The 25,670-nt window shown below is 34.7% G+C and overlaps 1 protein-coding gene across 6 annotated transcripts in view; it reads left to right on the top strand.

The window, feature by feature from the left end:
• Positions 1-25,510, top strand: part of Hrb27C (Heterogeneous nuclear ribonucleoprotein at 27C) — a 30,777-nt gene extending 5,267 nt beyond the window's left edge. The window contains exons 6-8 of one of the 6 annotated variants that reach the window (XM_069124266.1): positions 651-851; positions 2,751-2,906; positions 23,957-25,510. In XM_069124266.1, the coding sequence (XP_068980367.1) occupies positions 651-851; positions 2,751-2,906; positions 23,957-24,021 (422 nt within the window). In that variant the 3' untranslated portion in view covers positions 24,022-25,510. The other 5 variants (XM_069124263.1, XM_069124264.1, XM_069124267.1 and 2 more) reach the window with 5 other exon arrangements.
• The last annotated feature ends 160 nt before the right edge of the window (positions 25,511-25,670 follow it).

The following is a 25,670-nucleotide window of genomic DNA, read 5'->3' as shown; positions in this document are numbered from 1 at the left end:
GATGTGTTATCTACTATGTTCATGCTTGCATTTCTTATAAAATAATTTAGTTCCGGAGAAACCGAAGTTTACGATAGTCAAGCAAAAGAGATGAAATATTTACGATGCTTATACATTTTAAATACATTCTTATCGCAGGATTATCTACCGAGGAAATCAAGCATGGACATTTTTAGGTCAGGTAACATTGAATGTTAAGGACACTAAAAGACATTCCATATATAAAACCGAACATTTGAGTGCCAAGACCAGTTAAGAACAGCGAATACAACCTGTCTCTAAATTACATACTTTCTTATTTGTTACAATAAAATAATTTACCTGCTTTTGCGTAACAAGATTTGTAAGCAGGACTTTTATCCTTTTCAACTCTTACTATACCAAGAACAATTGTAAAACTTCTCGATTGATGGTTGATACGGAGTGTTCATTACTCTTCCAAGTAATAGTAACCCTTTCAATAATGAACCAAGTACATTTGCTGCTCAGCTTTTTTAGTAATAATCTTAATAATTTGGTAAGGATTTAAACGTCGTTTATTAGTACATTTATTAGTACTTGGCACTAAAGTGATCGATGAAATTAATAAGAAAACGCTTTAGAGAGAACGGTGGTCGGTGACATGTGTTTTGTGTGATTGATAATCGCAGGTGGGCCGGCGGCCGCCGCTTCAGGGGGCTATGGGCCCACGGCGGGTACTGGCGGGGCTGCGGGGGGCGGGCCCGGGGGTTCTTGGAACTCCTGGAACATGGCACAAAACGGTCCTCCTCCTGGGACCCAGCCACCACCTCAGCCCCCTCAGCCAAATTCCTCGCAGCCTAACTCCAACTCGAACCCCTCTGGCCCGCAGGGTGAGTCTTCAAGCTCAGTCAAACAAACTCTGTCCTCTTACCACCCTTTCGCATACAGCTCCATTTTCACATAGTCGAGCCTGGCTATAAGTTATCTATTATTTCGTATTTCTTTTATCCTTCATTTTCTTTCTCTGTGTCTTTGTCTGCCTTTCTTACTGTTTCAACTAAAAACACATTATTTTTCTTTTTTTAATAAATAGCTCATTAGAAAATCTTTATTATTGATCATATCCGGGTGTGTTTGTATCCAGAATGATGTTCTAATAACGAATAAGCACGCGGCGAAGAGAAATATAGCATGATTGTAATTTAGCGTGATATCGAGAGAGATATCACGTTTCGCTTATTAACAGTATTTTTTTTACTGCGAAAATTTATTCCATAGTTAAGTGTCTCCTTGGATCGTCCAAGAATGTAACACCCGTTTTGTTATAATGCCTTTTGTTTGTTAACGTACAATTCATTAATTAATTGTAAATTGGCTTTCGGAGTTCGACAAGAGATGAGCTTTTCATGCATTGGGGTTGGAGGAACGAGAAACCGAAGAATTTAATTATGTTGTAAAACGAAAGTGAAGAAGTTTATTTTTATTGAATAAAATTTTTCTCCTATTTGTAAGATCCTCTACAGATCCCCGATTCCCATGTAATTGCACATTTCGTTAGTTTGCCTAATTATCTGGCAATTCTAGCATTTCTGCGCTTGTTTTCTTTTTTGCGTCCAGAATTGTTCGAGAGCATGTACTTTCGTTTGTACAAACTATAAATATGCGTAGTTTTTATACAGATCGACTTAGGATTACACAAATTGTAAATCGTCATTTTATATATGTCTATTTTATTAGTGTGTATACTTAAAGGTAGAGAGCTATGCTTAGAATATTTGTTATGCTTATAATCGTTAGACAAGGTCCACTGGATAATCGTAGTAATGTAATCATCGGCATTTCACTTACTCATTCACTACATCACTCTTAATTTTGTATTTTTAATTTCTGAGTGGATTATTCTTTGTCCTATGTAATTCAATACAAGTATTTTCTTTCTATTTTCATTGGTTGTTTTTTAATACCTCCCACGACTAGTAATTGGTCAGTGCTCTTTTAGTATTGGTATTTTTAGAGTAGATTAGGTATGTGGAAATAATTTTTTAAGTGTATTCACGTTGTTTTTTCTGAGCTATTGTAATTGTCATTGTAAAAAGGAATATAAAAATGTGGAATTTTATAAAAAAAAAAAAAAATATCTTGCTGTAATGTAGTGTAGTGCAATCCTATTCTCGCTCCTTCCAGTTCCTCTCGAGTCTAGTAGAATTTGTGTCGAATTCGTCTTCAATTTTATTTCCTATTAAAATTTACATTGCATAGAATTTCTAGAATTTTATAACATAATAACAATTTACGTTTCCGATAGTAATAGACATCGATTCGTTTTTTAATCTGCCGAGATCAGTACAATTCTCTGCTTGTTTTGCATAATCAGTCTTTTACAAAGTTAACGCGTCCAAATGCATTTACATTTATTCGTAATTGTCCACGATGCTTTTTAATTGCACGTATTTATGTCTATTCTCTACACGTACTGATCTTAATTTATTTAATACAATAATAATCCCTTTATGTTAAACTTGCTTTTTTATTTAAAATTGTTCATAAAAGAAAGCGAAATGAGAGAGATATATTTTCGATACTTTCATCCGATCGTTTGTAATTCACGAACACTCTCATAATAAATTCTCTGTCGTAAAGTAATCGAATTATGTATCGGTGCATCGGCTATTCCATGGGAAGTATCCAAAATGTATCTTTGTCGTGGGGAAAACTGACTCACAGCTTATGAATAAACGAAACGAGGTAAGTGGGGAAGTTGGATAATACGGTAAAAATCAATGTTCCAGGTGACATGTATTCGCGACAGACCACCGGTTCAGGTGCACCTGGGTCCAGTAGCAGTTCAGCTAAAACTCCGGATTATACTGGGTATTCTGCATATGGTAATTACGCTGACACCAGTTATCCTCAGCGTTCGTATCAAGGAGGAGAAAGCAACCAAGGTGGGTATGCCGCCAGCGCTCCTAAACCCCAGCAAGGCTTTGATTTCAAAGAGTGGCCCACCTCATGACCATTTTAATTGATCCGTGATGGAGAGATGCGCTGAATGGCTTGGCCTTGCTCGTGGGTTATTTAATATTACATTTTTAGAGAAACACGAAAACATACAATATTGCGCATTGATCGTGAGAATCTGTGCTCGAATTGTGGGACATTCTTTGGATCTATTTATATTTCAATGGGTATACGAACAACAGATTTTATTTTGAGCGTCACGGTGTTGGATTATTTTAAAAAGTTTTCGAGACTTTTATACTATTTTTTCTAGAATTTATTGCGAATTACACGATCATGTTTTCTATCGAAATATCGTACGCGAAATGTTTTATTTATCGCTTGTTTAAACTCTTTCGAGAATTTACGAGAAATCGTTTAATTCAAAGAATGTCTCGATCAAGCCAGTATGTCGTTCGCGAGCGGTCGTATTTTCCAGTCTCCTCGATAATTTTGATGGAAGATAGTAATTTTCTGACATATCTTTTTCTGGTATTCGTATAAAGGAAAGTGGAGAAATGCATCTGCCCGAGTTTATAAAACGGAAGCGCCAAGGAAAAGAGGGTGTTAGGTTCTAGAAATATTGATTTCATTGATCGCTCGCGACAACGGCCCATGATCTTATTGGGTTTCAAAGGTACTGTGGAAACAATTGAAACCGCACATTTAAAACAGATAAACAGAGAGGAATAAGTAGCAAAAAAAGCAAGACGAACAAAATACCAGGACAAAGAGTAAATGGACACCCATGGTGCAAGTAAATTTTTGTATGGCACTGGGATAGAGGGTAGGAAGCGGAACATAGAAGTATTATAAGAGTTAGATTGAATGGAATAAGTAAAATAAAGCAAATAAAACGAAAGCGAGTGTAAAGAATAAGGGAATGCTGAGCATTAATTACTTACCAGCATTTGAGCGGGGGATGGATGAAATTTCGTTTTGAGAAATTTCTTCTCAGTGGATGGCACAAATTTCGATGCTCGTTCACCTTTTTGATACTTTTAGTGAACACTTCGGTAATTTGAAAATAAGAGTAATTAAATAAAAGAAGTACTATATTACGGTCTCCAGTGCAAGGCCATTGAATGACTGGCATACTTGAGACACCCGTCCCTCCACGATCTCGTATTTATTAAAACAGATATGCTGGAATGAAGGAAAATGAAAACGTAACGAGTAATTAATGAAATAATTAAGTAAGGTGTTCACACAGGCTGACTTATAATCTAAACTACAGAGATAGTGTAAAATAAATAGATCCTTTTAATATGATGTATGTATATCTATAACTTTATTGACAGCAGGCTGCAGTTTTCTTAAGCATGTTTTTTTTCTCCTTTTCTTTTTTATTTTTTGTTTTGTTATTTTCATGTTGTATCTCTAATACTATACAATATGTTAGGCATATTGATGTTTAGTTCCTTTTTCTTTTATTCTACTTCACTTATGACTTTTTCTAATCTAAATCTGGTCCTTTTCCGTTTCCATGTATCTGGAAAAAGTTTATTGTTTTTGGAGGGAAGAGGACGAGAAAGGAAATGAAAAAAAAAATCGAATTTTTTAATGAAGATTAAAAAAAAAAGAAAATTTGTATAATAAGAACTTTTGAATCGTTAGACACGTTTCTGTACGGTCGTATTGCATCAAATATGGAAACTAGTTTATTTTTTACCTCGGATTTATAATAGTTAATTATTAGGCACCTTTAAGACTACAATTATTGTTACTATTATTATTACTTCTATGATAATTATTACTATTATACTACTATTATCATTATGAACTATTTACAGCTATTTATCACTATTTACTGTTGCGACTGCTCCTACTGCAACCATTATGATTGCACTACTATACACGCTATTATTATTGTCTATGATAATTAACAAATATTGTACGATGATGCTTATAAGTGTTTAAATTTTAGATGATTAGATATGAAAGAGATCATGATATCTACTGGATGGAGGGAGGGGTATTTGTAATTTGTGCGATGTACTCGGCGGGGGGCGCCGATCTGAAAAGTCTACCTGATTAAATATATGACTTAATTGTATTTACTCTGTAGGATTTACCATAGTTCTAAACAAGGAATATTTCGGAAGAATGCTCTCAAATGCTCATGTTTATTACTGAGCGAGTCGCGTTGTGTCTTACTTTGTCAATAAGAATTGCAAGTATTGCGCTAATGTAATTTTAAATTTTTTACGAGGTCACACTAATCAGTAGGTTACAATTAATAACGGATCAACAATTTGCGTAAGCTTCCTCACTATTGATCTCAATAAGATTTAGCTTTTTCTTTCCCTTTATGGCATCTGTTCTTTCTCTCGTCAAATTGTTGTAACTTTAACCACTTTTTTTTTCGTTTCTATATTTTTGTTTTTATTATTTCAGCTTGCCATATTTCTCGTGATACACAAATTCGTAATAAGCGGTGCGAATTTTTTTTTTGTGTATGTCATTGATCGACTTTCAAATCAATTAACTCCTGTACTTATCCTCCGCATTGTCTATTTAAAGTGCTCGTTACCATTTTCGGATTCGATACGTTTAATTAACAGTATCGCGTAGCATCGTAGAAACAGATATGTAAAAGTCGATGGGATGATGAGAAAGCATTAACAAACGCGACTCGTGGAAACTTCTGGGATCAACGCAATAACACATTTACTGACTAAACTAAAGACGAGAAAAGACGAGTAGGGAGCTCAATCAAAGGAAAACCACCTTTTACACTAATTATTATGGTAATTACACGAAACACGTAAAACATAACCGTACTCTCAACAGATACACATGTAACACGTACACTTCTACGCGCATAAAGAAGTAAACTAATTAAACAGAGGCCACAAGTTATTGAACATCCAAATAATAGTAAATTAATAAGATGCTAAAAGTAGATAATGAAAAAGAAGTTAAAATGAAAGGGCGATGACTTTGTGGTTGTACTAAATAATACGTTATTTAATACCTACTTGAGAGGCAGAGAGCGAGAGAGGGAGAGAAAGATGAGAGAGAGACTGTGAGAGCAGCAAATTTAAATAGCGAGAGAGAGAGAGAGAGAAAAAGTTTTTATCTTTACGGCTGTTTTTTCAGAACTTATTTTATAAAGTAATATAATAAAGAAACGTAAATGAAAAAGCCACTAGTATATCGATTATGATTATAATTATTACTACTAACTATTGTATTCCTTACTATTATCGATTTTTAAAATAAAGTTAAAGCGTATAAATTTAAAGGATTTTTAAGTGTATGCAAAGCGTTAGGAGAAAGTGATCATAATAACATTTGATTTATAGACGTATTAACGATATAATTAATGTGTTTGCTGGAATCGGTAAGCCAGGTAAATTAATTTATATTATAATTAACGAGTCTCAGAGGGATGATTAAATTACTCTAGTACGAAGGGATGAGAAATGTGAGGGAGAAAAAAAAAAGTAAATAATGACACAAAGTTAAATGGCTGCCTTGCCGCACTTGTATATACATATATTTTAGGGTACGCTGGAAAAGTATAATATCGAGATAATAAGCGAAAGTGGTAGCAATGGATTTGAAAAAATACACACAAAATGATGACGAGAAAGCGGGACTATTCGAATAATTGACAATTAATAATTATAACAGATAATATATTTATATTTAACGCGATATTATTAGTATTTTTCAATACAGAAATAATGCATCTAATTAATGTAATAGGTAGCAAATAGGGAAAAATACTTTGATTCTAGCTGTTGTTACTATCTGTCGTAATTTCGTCGTTTTTACGAATTACGACTTGCTCTCAGGGTTGTTACTGTCTTTTTTCCTCTTTTATCTTTTAGTTTTCTACCTTTTTCAATCACTTTTTTTATATTCTCCCTGTCTAAGATTTCACTTCCTATTAGAATCTTTGAAAATGATTGTATTTATATGTTTTAGGTTGGTATCTCATTTCTCTTCTCGTTCTTTCCTTTTTTTCTTTTTTTTTTTTTTGTTAATTCTTTTTTTGTTAAATAAATAGGCACTGAACTCAGTATTTGAAGGACGCATTCTCAAATGTTTTTTTTTTTTAAATTATTTTATGAGCGGTGTCATGCGGAAAAGCATGGTTTTTGCTGTAAAATATTTATTGTTGATTCGTAGGACTGAAACACTTTTTATTTCATATAGAGAAGTAATAATTGTACATTAAGGTTTAAGTAATGGGAGGGGGGGAGAAAATCACATACAGCTAGATTTAATTCTTCGTTACTTTTAAGACATTACCAACAGGGAGAGTAAAAGAAACAAACAATTCAACTTTATAAACAATGTTAGATGTGTAATTTTTACAATTTTTACACTTTTGCATGTTTTAGTATTTTCCCTCTACTTTACCGAATCATTTATTATTTAAATAATCTTGCTGTCTGTTTCGCGTATTGAAATAATAAAATAATGTTTATTCATTTGTTCATGCATTTCATAAATTCGCGTAATCATTGTCTCTTCTATGTATTTTTTTTTTCTTGTTTTGTTTTTGCGAGGAATTTCTTAAAGATATATAATATATTTAGTTAATTCACCGTTTGCCTTAATTTAATTAGATAGTGCATGCATTCAATATTTTTAATATAACGAACTTAGTTTGCAAGGTAATTAAATAATAAAAAAGAAAAAGAGTTAAGCATTCAATATTTAAAGATGAGATACGATAAATATATTATAATTCCGGGGGCGTTACATGTCTGTTTTTAACGTTAACACATACTTGACGTCCCGCTCACTGAAGACTGGTCATTATAATTAAATGTTATACTTAAATAACTTACTATTCATATTGTAATTTATACAAGAAACAGTTTTTATCGATGAGTTTATCTTGTACTTTTAATGGATATTAATGTAATTAGTTGGTATCACAACGACGTATTGGCTATTGCATTTCTACACGCTTATTATTGTATTTCAATTGATTCTTCTAACACATTCGCATTTTTCCCCCTCTTGTTTGTTGGCTTAGTAGGCGAGAAAGAACAACGTCGAAATTCGATAATAGAGTACATATATTTGCCACGAATCAAAACGGCACGAAACTACGTGGGCATTTTTCCAAGTTGTAAGGAATAACGTTCGGGAAAGATCTGTTGGTCGCACGACAATGTATTTTTAACTTCCACGTTGAAATCATTTTTAACTATCATTCAAAGCACAAATTCCATCGATGATAGGTAATAACCAAAAAGAAAGTTAACCACTGCCTGAGCTTGTTCCTTGTCTATCATCGGTTTCGTTGCATGATCAGTTAACGGCCCCAGAATTTTGTAACTTTTCGAGCTGTTGCCAATTGTATCTTAATCATTGTGAGGCACAAAGAAAAGCAACAGAGAACAGAACAAATGAAACGTCGATTAAAGTTGAAACTTGTTTAACACTCAGTTGATCGCGTTCGAATGAAACGATAAGAGAAAGCTAGGAAGGGGAAGAATAGGGGAGTTGTCATTGGTGTAGCGTTCAGGTAGTGCAATGATTTCGGTATTACACGAAAACGTAGGCAGAATACACGCGATTTTAGGGAGGAAGGAAAAACACGAAATAGAACAAAATTAAATAATAAGGAAGGGAATGTGTGTCATATATGTATATGCATATATAGACGTACATACACTGTTAGAGACACACGAGTACACTGGTACACACCGTGAATATTCTAAATTACGTTTACAGTAGATGCAGTTAAGGTATTAAATTCTAATTCTGCAAAGTGATTTTCTGCGCGCCTGTTAGGACGACGTAATTGTTGTCGAAAAAAGAAACTAATTAATAATAATAATAATAATAATAAAAAAGAGAAACCTGTATAGTAGCGAAGGGAAAACATAGAAAATTAAAGGAAAAACAAAAAAATTGAGGACACTTCAAGTTTTACAATAAGAGAGAGACAGATAGAGAGAAAAATTCTAAATGTACTACGTTTATGTTAAGTACCCTGCTATAAGCGTGAAAGAAAGAAACTTTATATCGACGTATAGATGGTGTATAGGCGAACCGTTTAACGACACGTTGTGTGCGCAAGAAAAATCGACACGTGTACACACACTCATCGACACACATGTTCACACACCACTCCACACTACTACATTAAAATGCTTCACATTCTGAGACTAAGGGCTTTGGGAGGGAGAGAATTTGAAAAAGAAAAAAAAAAAAGGGGAGGAAAACATTTCTAGAGATTCTTAACGAAACCGTGAGTGCATTAGCGGATTGGAGAAACGATCGAATAGGAACGACTAAATAATAATAAGGCTTGTTTCTTCCTGAAATGTTACTCGAGAGCCACTAATCGCAAAAGAAAAATTCAGCATAAATGAAAAGTAGAAAAAGCAACAAACAAAAGCAGACACACAATTAAACAATAAAGAAAACGGGAGAAAAACGAAATTGATATATCTTTATTTCGCTGGAGAAAAATGAAACAAACGATTATCCGCTTTAGTGAATGGAATTCCTACAGTTTGGAATGCTTTGTCTCGCATTGAACGAACGAGAATCGATCGATCTACTTTTATCATATTTTAGTGTGAAGTATAAGATAAAATAAACGTAAAGAAATGAAATAAAGTCGACGATGACGATTGTAACGATAATAAATGAAATTGTTAACTGTAATAACATGACCTGTATACTTGTAACTTTTAGCATTATATTGGTAAGATCGTGCCCCCCTGTACGAGACAAACGATTAGAATATTTATAGTGGAACGATAGATAAATGTGAAACGACGACGAAGAAAAATAAGGAAATATGATTAAATGAAAATGATATATGTTAGTAAGATTACGGTCGCATCGGCTGCCAGTCGAGAAAAGTAAACGGCCTAGCCGATGTGACTATGAAACGGCGAAAAAGTAATACGTATCCATATTCATCATGTTTTATCTCAGATTTAAGGATACATTTAAGGATCTTTACGCTCGCACGCTTTCTGTCCATCTCATTCCCAGTGACCTAGGCTAGAAAACTCTCTGTACCGAATGGAGTGTCCGACTTTTCAGTCGTGTTAAACGAATAACACGCTGTCAAGAATTTCAAACAAAAATTTCCTTAGCTAGAAAAAATTGCACGTGAATTTCTTTTTTCGGGACATGTGTATTCATAATCCAGACGAAGTCGAACACTCCATTATCAGCACAGTAGCAGTAAAAAAAAATATATATATACATACATACATATATATATATATATATATATATACACACACCAGGCCAAAGCGCATTGTCTCTACCTTTAAGAATTCTCTTAAGGAAGAGTCTAAGAAATTAGAGTTGTAGAATCAAGAAAGAGAGACGAAAGAAGTAAACAAAAAGGAAAACAGGACAGGATAAAGAGAGAGAGGAAGGAAAGGAATAATTATGTAGGAGGAGTAAGCACGAGAAAAAGAAATTAAGAGCGAAAAATATTACAGATTGAGAGAGAGAGAGAGAGAGCGAAAGAGAGAGCGAGAGAGAGAGAGAGAGCGAGAGAAGATTTTTTGTCGCGGTGAACATTATAATATTATGCGCGTTTACTGATAATAACGATTTAATGAATGATGATTGATTATTATTATTAATTACTATTATTACACACAATACAGAGAGCGGAGATGTTGAGAGAGAACACATGTTTACGTACTATTCTGTATATATACACGTATATATACAATTTTTTATATATATGTATATATATTCCAAATATATATGTATATATACATATATATGATATATATATATATTATTCATTGCAACATATATGTATGTACACGCACTCGTATGTCTGCTCGTGTAAATGTATATCTTTAAAAAAAGCAGGACAAAATATATCGATATAGGGGCGTACGTATTTCTTTTTTAAAAAAGTTATGTACATTTTGCATGCACGGCCATTCGTGCACGCGTAATGTCGACATATTAACATCTATGTATACCACATATATACACTTCTATACACACTACAATTTTCTTCGATCTGCTTTATTTTTCTTTTTTTGTTTTGATTCTACTCTCGAGGGAAAATGGCTGTATAAAAAGAAAGAAATAAATCATGTGGAGGGAGGATGGGAAAATTCATTGAAAAAAAAAGGAAACTTAACGGTTGATATTCAGAGATTGTAATTCGGAACGAAAAAAGAATAGATGAGATAAGCGAAGATCTTATTAGTCTTAATTAGTTGTGAATAAAAAAAAAACGAAAGGGGAAGGTAATGGACGGAGAGAGAGAGAGAGAGAGAGAATGAGAAGAGAAGAAACGTGTTCGGTAGGGAGAGAGTGAGAGAAAAGTGTAAGATTGTGTGTGAGAGAGAGACAGAGGGTAAATTAATTAGTCTTTAATTAAATAGGAAGGAAAGGGTAGTAAATTGCATTCAAAACGTGCCCATTTTTTTTCGACGCATGTATTACGTCTCGATAAAAACAAATATTTTTATCTTTCTTTTTTTTTCTGTACAGATACATTTAATCGATTTGCGCATTGCCGTGTTAACGATAGTTTTAGCTTTTAGTTAATTCGATAACTCAACTATTTCTTGGAGACTGAACGTAGTCTTTATCTTCCTAAACGATATTTAACGGTGGTGTACGCATGGTTCGATCGATAATGTCAAGTTGGGTGGTGAGTTAGTCAGCCGAGTCGTATTATTCGATTTGTTTTTGTTGTGCAAACGAGACACGATAATAATTCACATTCAAATGTATAGTGCTTGAAAACAGCGTATATATGTGTATGTATACATGCGCAACATTGTCTATGAAATATGTGGGAGTCATTAATTTCGCATGCGTAGCACAGAAGTCGACAAAGAAAATTGGATAAATACTACATAAATATATAGAGAGGTGTGTGGGTTTGTTATTACGATTCGCTATTTTTCAATTGCTGCTACTTTTATTATTGTCATTGCTGTCACTCCATAGTAGTTATTTACTTAAGTAGTAGTTGTTGCTAATGCTATTATTACTCTTCTACTTTCCTCACAACTAAGATTATCGCTGTTCACTTTTGCAAATATTGCTTTTCCTTTTTTCATATTTTAATCTAACTGTTTTCTAGTTTTCTTGCTCTATTGTCCTTTTTCGTCAGGGTTACATGATTTTATGTGTTAAAACTACAATAGAATATCAATGACTAATGGTCGTATCTAGCAACAAAAGTTCATAAGGTCGACTATATAAAAATATAAAGATCAGATATGCATCTTGTTGGTCGTCACATTTACATTCTCGCCCGATTCGTATGATCGTCACGTTCGTCTGAACGTGTACCATTTACTTTCCGAAACGACGTGATAAGTTGAAAGATAAGAGTAGTTATAAATCATGTTAATAGGTCGAATTGTTAGCAGACAGTGGAATGATCCGTAAATTTCTTTTTTTTTTTTTTTTGTTTGGAAAATAAAATGATAAAGAGGACAAACCGAGAGAAAGAGAGAGAGAGAGAGAAAGAAAGAAAGAGTGAGAGAGTGAGAGAATGAGATTTTTTGGTATCAGAATAAAAGCTGCTAGCAATTTCTATAATCTAACTACTGTTTGGATACAATTTACTCGCAGGCATCATCTTTTTAGAATACTTTTAGAGATAATGAAAAAAGAAACAAACGAAAATGGAACGCAAGAGGGATACTCAGATGTTTTTTAATCGTTCTTAAGGATTTGTCGAATAACATATACCTCATTGTAACTAATGAACCGTGATTTTCAACGAGGCGTCAGCTGCTTCTTTTTTATTCCTGGAGTTCCTAAACGTGTCGGTCTTTTCGTAATAAGTCCTTCGCTCGTTAGCTGATATCGCAGGCAGCCAGGCCGTCGATTTTCGTCGACCATTACGTTACATGTTACATACAATTAAATGGTATTATTCCACTAAAGATGTAAATTACTAACCGCTAAGGAATTAACGTGTTACAAGATTTTTCACACTATAGTTAAGCATATTCACGCAGACACACAGAGACAGGCACGTCCGCATTCATTCAACGCCTCTTTCTATGATACTTCCGCGATCGTGAGTTACTAGATAAATCAAAAGAAATAATCGAGTAGCCTGTAGAAATTTTGTACAGTCGAACGTTTGTTCAGTCCATAAATTAACGCTTAACGTCAGTCTCTCAGATCACGTATATAATCGTAACGATAGGTTAGTTTTCTTTCCCGTTTTCTTTTTATATTTTCTCAAAATAACAGCCAAGTCCGAGAGATCGATGTTACGGGTTAAAAAAAAGAAGAAATCTCGACGTTTCAGACTGAAACTCTCTAAGCGGTTAAGAATAGTTATTACTCTCGCCTTGATTTTCACGCATTATTTGCAGAACCGGCGAAGAGAGATGCTATGGTAGCTCACGATTAGACCGTTCAATTTTAAGTAAGTCAGCCTCTAAGCAATTCGGGACCCGAAAGAAACGTTTTTCGATTAAGTACTAGTTAATTATAATACGTAATTAATTCCTAGGGATATCGTGATCGGGCAGAAGTACAACGTAAAAAAACGACTGAATCGAATGGATTAAAAAGTTGGGTGCAGAATGCGGGGATTATGTATGACTAGGGGGAGGGGTGGAGAGTAGAATTTTTCGATAAGAAAGAATCATGAACGAAGCCTTAAAATGCAGTTAAACAAAAGAAACGGTACTTTTACTCTTCGTATAGAAATCTACTGGTTAATATACTTAGACGGTACGTCCAGATCAGAAAGATACAAAACTTATTAGATTGTTATTACTGATATTAATCGATTAATTGATTAATTAATTAAGGGATTTAACGTAATGGTTTATTGTCGAATTAAACAAGCAACCGTTCTCTAGTTGGATACGCAGATACGTATCTTTCTATCAGCTGAATTCGTGTCGGAATAAGTTCACCCTTGCATTTAGCATTCGTAATGACGAGTGCCGCCGCGACAAACGTGACCATCATGCGACCAGAATTCCTATGATATTCGATGTGCTCGAAATAGTAAATGTGACGACAACGGAGGACATTTTCCCGTTTTTTTAAGCGTAGGCATAGTTCACTGAACTTGAACAGGTCACGAAAAAGATACAGAATATAATAGGATGTTGAAGAATTTGTACACACAAGCGTACTTTGCTTGAACTTAATTAGAAGACCACGTTACCCTTATTAGAGACAAGTATGCATATACCTGTACACCGTTCGACTATAAAATCGACATAAACGACGGTATAAAACGAGATTCGATAAACACGATAAGTTTTTACGAGTCTTGTATGCGCATGCACTAATCCTTTTACCATAGAATTAACTGTTTGTACTTTAACGAGTAATATTTAATATTTCGATGTGCATCTATCAATATACGTGTGTACGTACGTACGTAGAAAAAGAGAAATCGCGAAGATAAATAGAAGTTTCCGTGTATAATTATAACTTAAGGAAAACAAAAAAATATTAACGAGAGAATAAATCAGGGCCGGCTGGTGGTTGGAACGAATTTTCGATAACTCTGTCTATCGTAGCACGTGTTTAAGATTCCATAATTTTATTTGCTAAGATGTTAATTTTAACGGTGGAAATTAGTTATTCGATGATAGTTGCTAATTACGTTTGAGTCCTGACTGAAAAGTATGCGAGTACAACTAGCCTCGAACATAAGCAAGGCTGAAACGAATGAAATTGACTTTGCTCATTCCAAGAATGTCGAGTCCTCTGAAACGGTCCTAATAAGACTGACGCTCTCGGACAAAACGAAAAATAACCAAAAAAAAAAAACAAAATAAATAAAAGAATATCTTAGAAGAAACAAATTGTAAAAAGTAAAAGTAAAGATATGTTGTATCGTAAAAAACGATTCCTACGGTAAGTCTTAATTTTCGCGTTTAAAAGACCATACTCTTTGCTTATTTAATCATTACGGTACTTTTTCGCTGAGCAAAATACGTCCAACGACCACTGCCCTTTAACAGGAAAACAGCTTAAGCAAAGAGAGGACCCTTTTTTCGCGTAGGTTAACGAAAAATTCTTCAATCTGAGATTCTCAGAAATGAATATCGAAAAAGGAGGCGAGGGTTCGTATAAAGAAAAAAGAAGAAGAAGGGGAAAAACGAAGAACGAAAAGATGAAAAAAAAAAAATTTGTAAATCAGTGTTAATTATTCGAACTGAAAGGAAGCGCCTCTGCTTTTTCTCCTGCGAACGATACGTCGATTTGGAAATATTGCCGTGTCACTTTAGGCTTAGGATTATTAAACGTGAAACAAAAGGGGGAGGGACGTCGATGAAACTATTAAAGGTAAAAGAAGTGTCAAAGTACTGCTACGATTTATCAAACTATTTACTATTTACGACTAGTAACACATAAACAAGGAACCATACTGTTGTTGTTATTATTTTCTATTGTAATTAATTAATTACCACGAATTACAATGGCTTTACTATTTTCTTGAATAAATGCCTATATCTACAGCTTCTCGAGCGCGTTTCAGCGTAGCTTAAGTTTATATCAGAAGAGGAGAAAACGAGGGAATGAGCGGCTGATTAAATCATTCGACAGTGAGATTGTATGGCATGGAGAGTAAAAATGGTGGAGAACGAGATATCGCGAGATGCAGGGTGAACGAGTTAAAGCGAGAATGAGACGCAATTTGATTGGTGTTTTGCGAAAGAATGTGAATGAACGAACGGGAACGAATCATTTTAAGAAAGTGGAAAAGTGTGGACAAAGGAAGAAAGATGTAAAAGAAAAAGTGAAAAATAAGATGAGTATGAAATCAGGCTGCAGCTAACGTAACAAATAGGAGAAGACGAACGGGTAGTTAGATAAATAAGGGTAGTAAGTGAATTTAAACAGAGAATTATTATATTTAACGCACGAGGTGCTGACGATCGGGCCCCGCGGACACAAAATCCTCGAAGTATTAATTAAAAGTGGACGCCGTTTTTAAGGTTATTATCGACGACTATCATGTTTATTATATTAAATAATAGTTAAAGGCTATCTAACGTTTAACGGTCTAGTTTACACGATAAATGATTACATGAAAACTTTACCTCTGCCTAAGGATAGATTGTACGAATCGATTTAACGAGAAAATAAGGAAAAATAAAATGACGATAAGACAAAAAGTTGTAGCTGGTTAAGAGCGAATCGAAAATAAGATAAGTAAATAATGAAATAGAATTTTACGGGGAGGGGGGTTGATCAATAAATACTCGAAAGTACACCAAAAGTGCTACCAGGGGAAGTGGGAACCGGTATATTCGAGCTATAGGGAATCGTGTTATAGTCCTAAGGGAGAAGAACAGATAACGTTTGTTTTATCTTTCCGTTTTACCGTCATCGGACGAGAACTTTTACCGATTCCTCTCTTTAATTCTTTTTTTCTTTTCCTTCACTTTTCAGTCGTAGAATTTTTCGTTTGCCACGTTTGTATCCTGTCGCTATCTTGCTGTTGCTTTGTTATACTTCGATGCTGCTTTCGAACGTTTACGTAGCGTTTCGATAAAACGGCAGGCTCTTAGAACGTGTCTTAAAAGCGTACGTTAGTCGTACGATTCTAGTAATCGTAAAAAATAAAAGAAAAAAAAAAAGAAAAAGAGAAGGAAGAAAGGTCGACACTCGGCGGAGAAAGTGAGAATTGTGTGAATTGAGCGTATTTGTATAGACGTGAGAGTGCATGAGGGAATCCGGACAACGTTGTAGGTAAATCGATATAATTATTGATTAAGGGATAAGTTGTGTACAAATGTATTATAAATTAATGATTATCCTCAGAGTACCTTAAACGCAGAAAGATGAGAGAAAACGAGAGAGAAAAACGAAGCTCACCTTTGACTTAAACACACATACATACACACAATATTACGTAGAATTTTCTCCCAAACCTCCCCCGTTTTTATACGGTTGGGCCTTTTTGGCTGAGGTCGCGAATACTTTTCCAGGCCGTGCTTTTATGGGGATGAGGCAAAGCGTAGGATCAATACTTAAGGTATCCATTAATTATCTAATTAATTAATTAAAGCGTATAAACTTGACATAAGAGAAAACCGTTGCTTAGGGAAGTATTAAAATAGAGAGCGAAACGAAGATATTTTTAATGAAACAAACAAATGCCAACCATTGTGTTCTCGTGAGAATCATAATTGTTCCGTAACTCTTAAGTGAAAAGGAAAAATCGCGTATCTAAGTCGTTAATTAGTCGTTGTAATTTTAATTCTTTTGTTAGAAAGCAAATTGTAATAAACGGGTGTACGAAAGGTCAGGGAGAGAGAGACTGAGAGCGTTGTTAAGTTGCCGGTTAATTGGTTAATTGGATGAGGGGGGAGATAATAAAAATGATTACAAGAGCAGAGAGTGACGAATGTTGACGAATGAGAGACGGATGGATATTACGGTATATAGTACGAGGAATGAATCGAGAGCCGACGAAATTAAGTTTACGAGAAAGAAAATCATAAAACGAGCATGGATCGCTGGTGACTGCAGAAGAGAGAATCTAGTGATATAGAGGAAACGATTGTTGGAAAATTTCATGGACACGAGAGGGAGAGAAAGGCAAACAGGTGCGAATGGGATTAGCGTGGAAGTGGCGAGAGGAAAGCGTGTAGAGATAAATTTTCGACGTTCAAACGACAGAGACACACAGTGCCGCCGACATTTCTAGTAATACAAAGAACATAGTTTGTACGCGATGTACAAGTGGCACCGTTTGGTGCCGAACCAGGTTTAAGGTTTGCCAAATCTTTGATAAGTAAAGAAAAAAAAAACGTTAAAATAAAAAGATAAAAACACGCGAGACAATGTAAAAGTTTATTAAGCTGCATTACGTATATAGTGCATAGGAAGTACTTGCATTAAAAGAATCATAGCTAAACCGTTAGTGCTTAAAACGCGACGATGTGATGAAAGTGCCGACGCAATATTTCCAAATCGTATCAAGAGAAAAAAAACCTCCCTAACCACCTGAAATTTTCATCAGAAACTTTTTCCAATAATTAGATCCAGCATTACGAAACTTTCGAGATAAATCGAAGACGAGCTGAACACAGAGGTGATTGTTTTCCTCCTCATCCCATCAGGATCGTTTCTTATTAGTGTACGGTTGTTTGTCAGTTGATTTGATAGTGAATTGTAAATTTCGTTCTATGATAGTGTATGTAAAATACGCGACACACGGTGAGCAAGGGAAAGGAGAAAGGGACAGAGACTAACGAAAATTTCGAAGAATAGCTTAATAGCGGATTAACGATCGTTATCTAATTTTAGCGACATTAGTTAATCTGATAAGAATGAGGGAGTGATTGGCAAAGAATAGGGCACGAATGTTGTCGCGTGTAGATCCTTGGATCGATGGAGGTACACAGATTTGATAGTCTGTAGATTTGATAGTTACACAATGTTGATGGAACAAATCTCACGCACGTGAAGCTGAAACAAAGAAACACACACATACATAACACAACATCCCTTGTTACGTGTGTGATTTGGCAACGATATGAGAGAGGAAGTAAAAAATCAGCTGCGTAAATCTTGCTATTTGTCCGATAGGATTGGGGTGGAATGAGGGAACGGATAAAACGAGGAAAGACGAACGATAGAAAAGGTAACGCCAACATGGTTGATAATGACACAGAGCGGAAAATCGTCAGAGCATCGAAAAGTGTGCATGATCATGTGTGCATGAATATTTTCATTCAAGAGGAAAGAAAGAAAGAAAATTCTCCGAGTTTGGTGTTTAATATTTTCCGTGTGCTGTCAAAGTAAGACGAGAAACGGTTAACCATAGAAGGAGATTCATTAAGAAAGGTTTAAATTACGATATCAAAAATGTTGTCAGGCAGGTCCAATTGGGGAGGGCACAATCTCTATTTGTGAATTGCCGATTTCTGCTTTATTTTCACTCGATGAATATATCCTTTTATAATTGTGTAACGTTTCACTTCTACCTGCTCTCCTCACTCCCAAAATGACACATAAAAACAGTACCACTATTATTGCTACTGTACTATTACTATTACTATTACTATTACTATTACTGCTACTACTATTACTATATTGTAACTACTACTATTATTATGATTATTATTAATTATTATTGATTATTGTCATTATTACTACTATTATTATTATTCATTAAATACACACATACACATATATATATAAATATAAATAAATAAATAAATATATATATATTATATATATATTAATATACTTAACGGTGTTTCTAGTGGATTAATTGATTATTGATACTTAAGATATTATATTAATAATATTAATATAACGATTATAATGATGATATATATAATTATATATAATTATATATAAAAATATATGAATATATATATATGATATACTGATGATAAGTTGATATGCTGATAATTATTATGATAATAATATAGAAGAAAAAGAGTGGATCATTATTCGTAAAGTACATACTGGTATAGATTATGAGGATGATTAAATAGAAAATGATATTGATGAAAAAAAAACAAATGAATTTTGTCAATCGAATCCAAACAATCTCTTCCTTCGTTTTAAAGTCATCTGTTTTTCGTATTATTAAGTGATTAATCTTAGAACTTTTATTTTATCCAAAAGGTTGAGAGACTTAAAACACTGCACAGTTTGATATTGTTATCATTAGATTATCTATTCCCGTTTTTTAATAACCGTGAATTAATTACGTAAGAGGAATGTATGCAACTCTAAATAAAATTAGAAAATATTTTGCGAATGAATGAGCGCGCGAATGAAAGCGAGCATGCGAGTGCACGTGGAAGTTCCTTTTTCGCCTAATTGTTTCGGTAGCCACGCCTTTCCGTCATTCGCTCAAACAGTTGTTAAAATAGAATTGTCATTCTAAACTAGTTCCTTCTACTTTCTTTTTGTCGCTTCTGTTTTGCAATTAGCTCATAGCAACAACTTCCGTTTTCCGAAATCATTTCGTTTGTGAAAGTTCCACGCGAATTTCAGTTGCTGGTTCCTCTTCGGTCCTAATTCAACTCCTTTTTTTTTTTTTGGTACAAACTAAAATTTTCTTTTTATCCGGTACGATTCGAACGCAAACGTAAATGATTTTGTTGTATAGGACGGAATTACAGAGGTGGTCCACTATTTCAAAGAATATTTTTTAAATTCCTTTTCTTTTTTTTTTTTTTATATCATTGACATAAGTAAAGAAACGGTGGAGACGAGCTTTTCATTGGTGCAGTGTTTTATGCGCGTCCCAACGTATCAGTTCATTACATCTCGAAACTGAGCTTGATAAATGTATTCACTAGATTAAAAATATATCAAGTATACTCTCTTATATTTTATTGCAAAACTAGGATATTTAAAGATACTCAGGTTCGAGGTATATCCTGTTTTTGTCGATACTTTAGGGGCCAATTATTTATTTTCTCATCAGATTTTAGTTGACAATCTCTAACGATGAATTACTTTACTTTTATATCTATGTAATATTTTTCATTCATAATTAAGTAACTTGCCCCTTTAGTGTCTCTCATCCGTATCAATATATAATTTTCTTTTAAGTTAAGTTAAATTTCATGTTTTCTAAGCTTATGAAAACAAAGGTACTTTTCACTATCACAGTATAAATCATGGAAATTTGCATTGGTGTCGCCGCGCAGACACGTCATTCTAAATTTACACTTTTACGCCTACCGAAGGGCGTGCTCGGGACGGCCCGCACTACCTAATTTCCTCCTTTATTTCCCGCAGACAACACCCCGATCCCAAAGTTCAAAAATACTGAAAGTGGAAGTCCGACCTTCATTCCGAACGGAGACGCAGCCCCAGGTCCCCAACGGTTTTCCTTGACCCAGCACACGAATTATCACCCTTATAGGCGCTAAGAAATAGCAAAAACAGCCTACCAAAGACAAATCAAGCCTTTAGGTTCTTAATATAAAAAAGGAAAAAAAAAACAGCAAAATTTAGGAAAATGGAAAAGAGGGAGTCTGGCGGCGCTGTAATGGAGGAATGAAAAAAAAAAGAAAGAAATGGTGTAAGGTGGTAGATTTCGATGAGAACGTTCCCAAACGTGGCCATCATCCTCTTCGTTTCCCTATGCCTGAATTCATGTCCACGTTTTGATACATTATTAAGGAAAATTCCTTTTATAGTTGTCACTTTTTGATCGTTTCGTACCGAACGATCGTAAATAGCCCGTAAGATGATTTATCTATTAAGGATTTATATAAGCTACGTGCAAGTGACGCGTCCTTTTAAAAATTAAGATTACTTAAGGCCTACCATTTAGATCTGTTATTAAGTTACTTATATTAATTAAATTTTACCATACGGGAGCTTTTTAGATTTGTGAAATGTCTATGCTATTCTTTTCCCCCTTTTTTTTTAATTTATACGCATAGATCTAATGTAGAAAATGGAATCATGGTATTAATGATTGTCTGTATATTTATTTAAGAGGCTGCGAAATATAAGTCGAAATTTAGGGCAGGGTCCTTTGTTGTACTTGAACTTGAAAGTATAGCAACTTGTTTCAAGATCGGATCATTTTAATTCATTTACTGTGCAAAGCCGAAGCTCGACTAAATTCTACTAAACTGCGTCCTTTGCGTCGACGTCCTGTTCGAATCGGGAAGACGCGTTGAAATTCGTGTGTAGGAAGATGAAGCTCCCAGCGGAGATTCAAATTAAACTTGATCGTAAACTCTATTTGCTTCGAAGTTGTTCGGCGCTCGTGATACATAGTACTAAGTCCTTTTATACTAATTATTAAGGCCGCGAGAGATATGGAAGAAATATAAATTTTGTACTGAAAATTGTAAGAGAGAAAGAGAGGGAGAGAAAGAGAGAGAGCGAGAATTGGATGAGAAGTAAGGAGCATATTATAACTTCATTGTTTTAATCCTCGTATATTTAAGTCGGCGGTGTTTAGTCGATAAGCACTATACGATTAAGATGATCAAGGACGTAATATAATAAGCTTTTCGTACTTGCACGTTACGGAACATTTTTGATAGAATTTATTTCTTTGTTGCACGACCTGATCGTTTTCTGCTTCTTTTTTCTATTATACGTTAATCATATAGATTATTAATTAATTCTAATATATCGATATTAATACACCATTTTTTTTTCTTTTTATAAATCTTATGTAAAGTGTATTCTCGGAGCTTTGTTGACAGAGCACGTTCTAGAAGATCTTGAAGATTCTCGCCCACGAATCGACCACCTAACATCCTTCAATCGCTATTACTATTTAATTTACTTTTACGTTCACGCGCGTGTCGCGTAGCCCGAGCCAATTCAATTAATTCGTAATTCCGGGGGCGATCCTTTCCATTAACGCTGTCAATCTCTTTTTTAATCCACCATTTCTTCCCTGTGACCTAAAATTCTTTATCGCGACGTGGCCTTCAAACCCGCCACTGTGCCCGACATGATTATCAAAGAGTTTGACAGATGCTTTGATCAATGCTATTTTATTTTGGGCTCGATGATTGGAGAAATTTTTTATTTGATCCATAGTCAATCTCTTCGATCGTCCTCGAATCGTTCGATCTTTCGTTCGTGACTACACGCGCTACTGCTCTCTGTCTCTACCGGTCTTTCCTTGATTACAATCCTGGATCGCGTCCTGGCACACGTACGTTCATTTATACGATTCTAACAGGCACCGAATACGGACCTCCGAGACTAGGAAGCGTTTCTCCTGCCCCAGGAACCAACGGCAACAACGGTGGCGGTGGACCCAAAAGGGGTCACACAGGATCCTCATCCAGCTCCAACAATTACCATCCCTATCGTCGCTAGAGATGGACTGAAAAACAAATCGATTTTTCGCCGTATTACGCGATGTTCCGCTTCTTTTTTTCATATTAATCACCGATCGACTGCCGCATCATACATGTCGCGCTTACACGACACTTGCATATCACACGTGTAAATCTTCGTTTATGTGTGCGTGTATGAGTGAGCATGCATGGCAACGAGAATCATAATAGAGCAAAAGAGACGAAGATAATTTTTGTATGGCTGTTTTAAGTCGGCGACGGGAGAGGCATCTTTCGAACAACGGTTTCAGAGCAATGACAGAACGATGGTTACGCTTTTTATAAGAATGGAATGCAGAATGGTCGTTCTTTTGCTGTTCTCATTACGACTTGAGTCGGAAGAGGAGCGAAAAAAGATCTCAAGGACTATCATCGAGAAATTGTACATTTGGAGAGTATTCGTGGACTGAAGAATAGAAGTTTTCTGAAGATGTGACGGGAGATCATTAGAAGAAGGCGAGTTGCCAGTTCTGGAAGAGCATCAAGGACCAATTATTATACACGATCAGGAAACACCAGTTCCAAACTCAACGCGAAGAAGTTTTTCCCAGCATTGTACTATAAACTATTTACGATCGCTTTTAAAGATATAAAATTACTTTCGGCCAGGCTGTGTAGATCAAGCTGTCGAATTAATCATTTACTTCTTATTTTCCATGGGAAAATTCGTACATGAAAACCTCGGTCAGATCGGTCGAGAATTTTTGTTTCGCGAATATAAAGAAAGATGTGGTAAGGAAACTGGAATCTTATTAAGAAGTTTAAAGCATTAACGTTAACTGGTTCATCCAAAACGGTTGTAGGTATTGTAAGATTTAGATGTAAGCATTTTCAACGTATTGATCCATTGAAATCTTCGCTTAGAATTAGGTACAAGAAGCGATCAAGTACTTTAGAAACGTGACTTATCAGTTTGTCTGATTGCCTTTCTCTTTTTTTCATATCCACCCCTTTATTTGGTTAATTTGTAAGAGACGTTAAAATAGGAAATTACCTCGAATCTGTGATCAAATCAAAAAGTAGATAATATCTCTTTGAATTATCTCGCGACGGAACATTTTATGAGAAAAGACACGTACAGAATAAGATGATATCAATTTTGTTCATTTTTTAAATTTAATAGTTCCGACCGGCGATTAAAACAAACAAACAAACAAAAAATAAATTCGTTTCAACACTCGACAAGAAACCTAATCCTTTGTTTTTTTCAATTTCTGCCGTAGGAAGTTTATTTCCTAGACGTCCTGTTCATTTTACTGACTGGATGACGCGAGGCTTGTGGACTTGAGGTAAAAGAACCGGAAACACGCGTTTAGCCGCGGTCACCGCTTAACGGGCCGCGAGAATTAAAAGGGATGTTTTGCATATTAATTTAAATAATCAAACTGGTCCTTTGTCCTAAATTCAATCTTCCATCTCCTATATATTTTATGTTTCCTTTTGTTTCTTGCGTTTTACGTTTGTACTCTTCTACTTGTTGTGTCTGTTGTATAGTTGTTTGCGTATTAATTTGGTACCCACTTCTTTCTTCCGCTTCGAAAGCCGAAGAATTATATAAATATGCATATATATTATTATATATCGAACGAACGAAACACGAATTATTCTGTGCGTAATGTACATCGTAATAAGAGCAGCAACTCCAATCCTCGCGAATTCCTCGGTAATTATTCGTATGTATTCGGATTAGAAAGGTTTCGTGCGTTACGATGAAAAGAGAATGGAGGTAAAGGAAGAGTATATATTTTTCATGGTTCGAGAATAAGAATATAGAGAACGAAAGTATGCACGAAAGCGGCAAAGGAGTGGAAACGATTTAAAAAATGCGTAGATGTGTCACGTATCTGCGTTTTGTGCGAGCCAATAGCTTCGTCCATATTTAGAATAATGTGTAATTTAAAAATATTAAACTAAGTAGACCTCATTATTTACGTAAGTGCAGTTAACAGTGGATATTTGTATTTATTAATTGTACATGCCTATGAGACTAAGTATAACATATATTTTCGTACATCCGGGAAGTTGTTACGATAAAGGGCGTTAAAAAAGCGTAGAAACACGTGTGAACGTTTCCCTCGATATGTCAGTGTTCTTTTCCCAGACGGAAGAAATAAAAGACAAAGAATGAAAATAAAGATGCTAAACACCATTGTGCTTCTCGGTCACCGGCACGCACGTACTTTTTCGCAATGGTATGAGACATACATCATCACTTTTTTCGTATGTAAGCGTTCGAACGCAAAGAATAAATAGTTATCAGAAAGGCTGACATTCTACGGAGGTGTGAAAATCGACAAAACCACGGAGCTATAGTGATTCTCATTGTATTAATAATAATTAATTATTGATAGCACTTAAATGTAATGTTAAGAGTTAAGAAGCCTGGCGCGAATTTATATGCCTATTTAACGTACGATTTGTACAATTCTGGGTACGATATACGATTATGATAATTAATTGCCACTGATGGCACTCGAGCCTTGTTTATACCATCACCGCTGATAGCTATTATAAATTAGTAATGAAATAATAATAATAATAATAATAATAATAATAATAATAATAATAATAATAATAATAATATGATGATGATGATGATGATGATGATGATGATGATGATGATGATAATGATTATGATGATGATGATGATAGATATATCGTTCATAATATTTTGTTATATATTGCGAGGATGGAAACAGCAAGAAATGCATTCTTTTATAGTATAGAAACAAATGAATATTCCGTATGGATTAATAAACATTCACATTTTAATAGAATACTCTGTTTAGGCTACTGCAGATACACCATTGTCCTGATAAGTATCCTGCCAATTTTCCTGATAACCACCTTACACTGCCTAACATCCTTATCATCCCCCGCTGCAAGTTATCATTTTCAAGATCAACAATTCAAGGACTAGGATCGATTTAAGGTAAG

This window comes from Bombus flavifrons, chromosome 12 (genome assembly GCF_040668555.2).
Source record: "Bombus flavifrons isolate JBK064 chromosome 12, iyBomFlav1_principal, whole genome shotgun sequence".
In the NCBI taxonomy this organism is placed as follows: Eukaryota; Metazoa; Arthropoda; class Insecta; order Hymenoptera; family Apidae; genus Bombus; species Bombus flavifrons.
The sequence above is the reverse complement of the archived record's forward strand: the minus strand, read 5'-3'. Positions and strand labels throughout refer to the sequence as shown.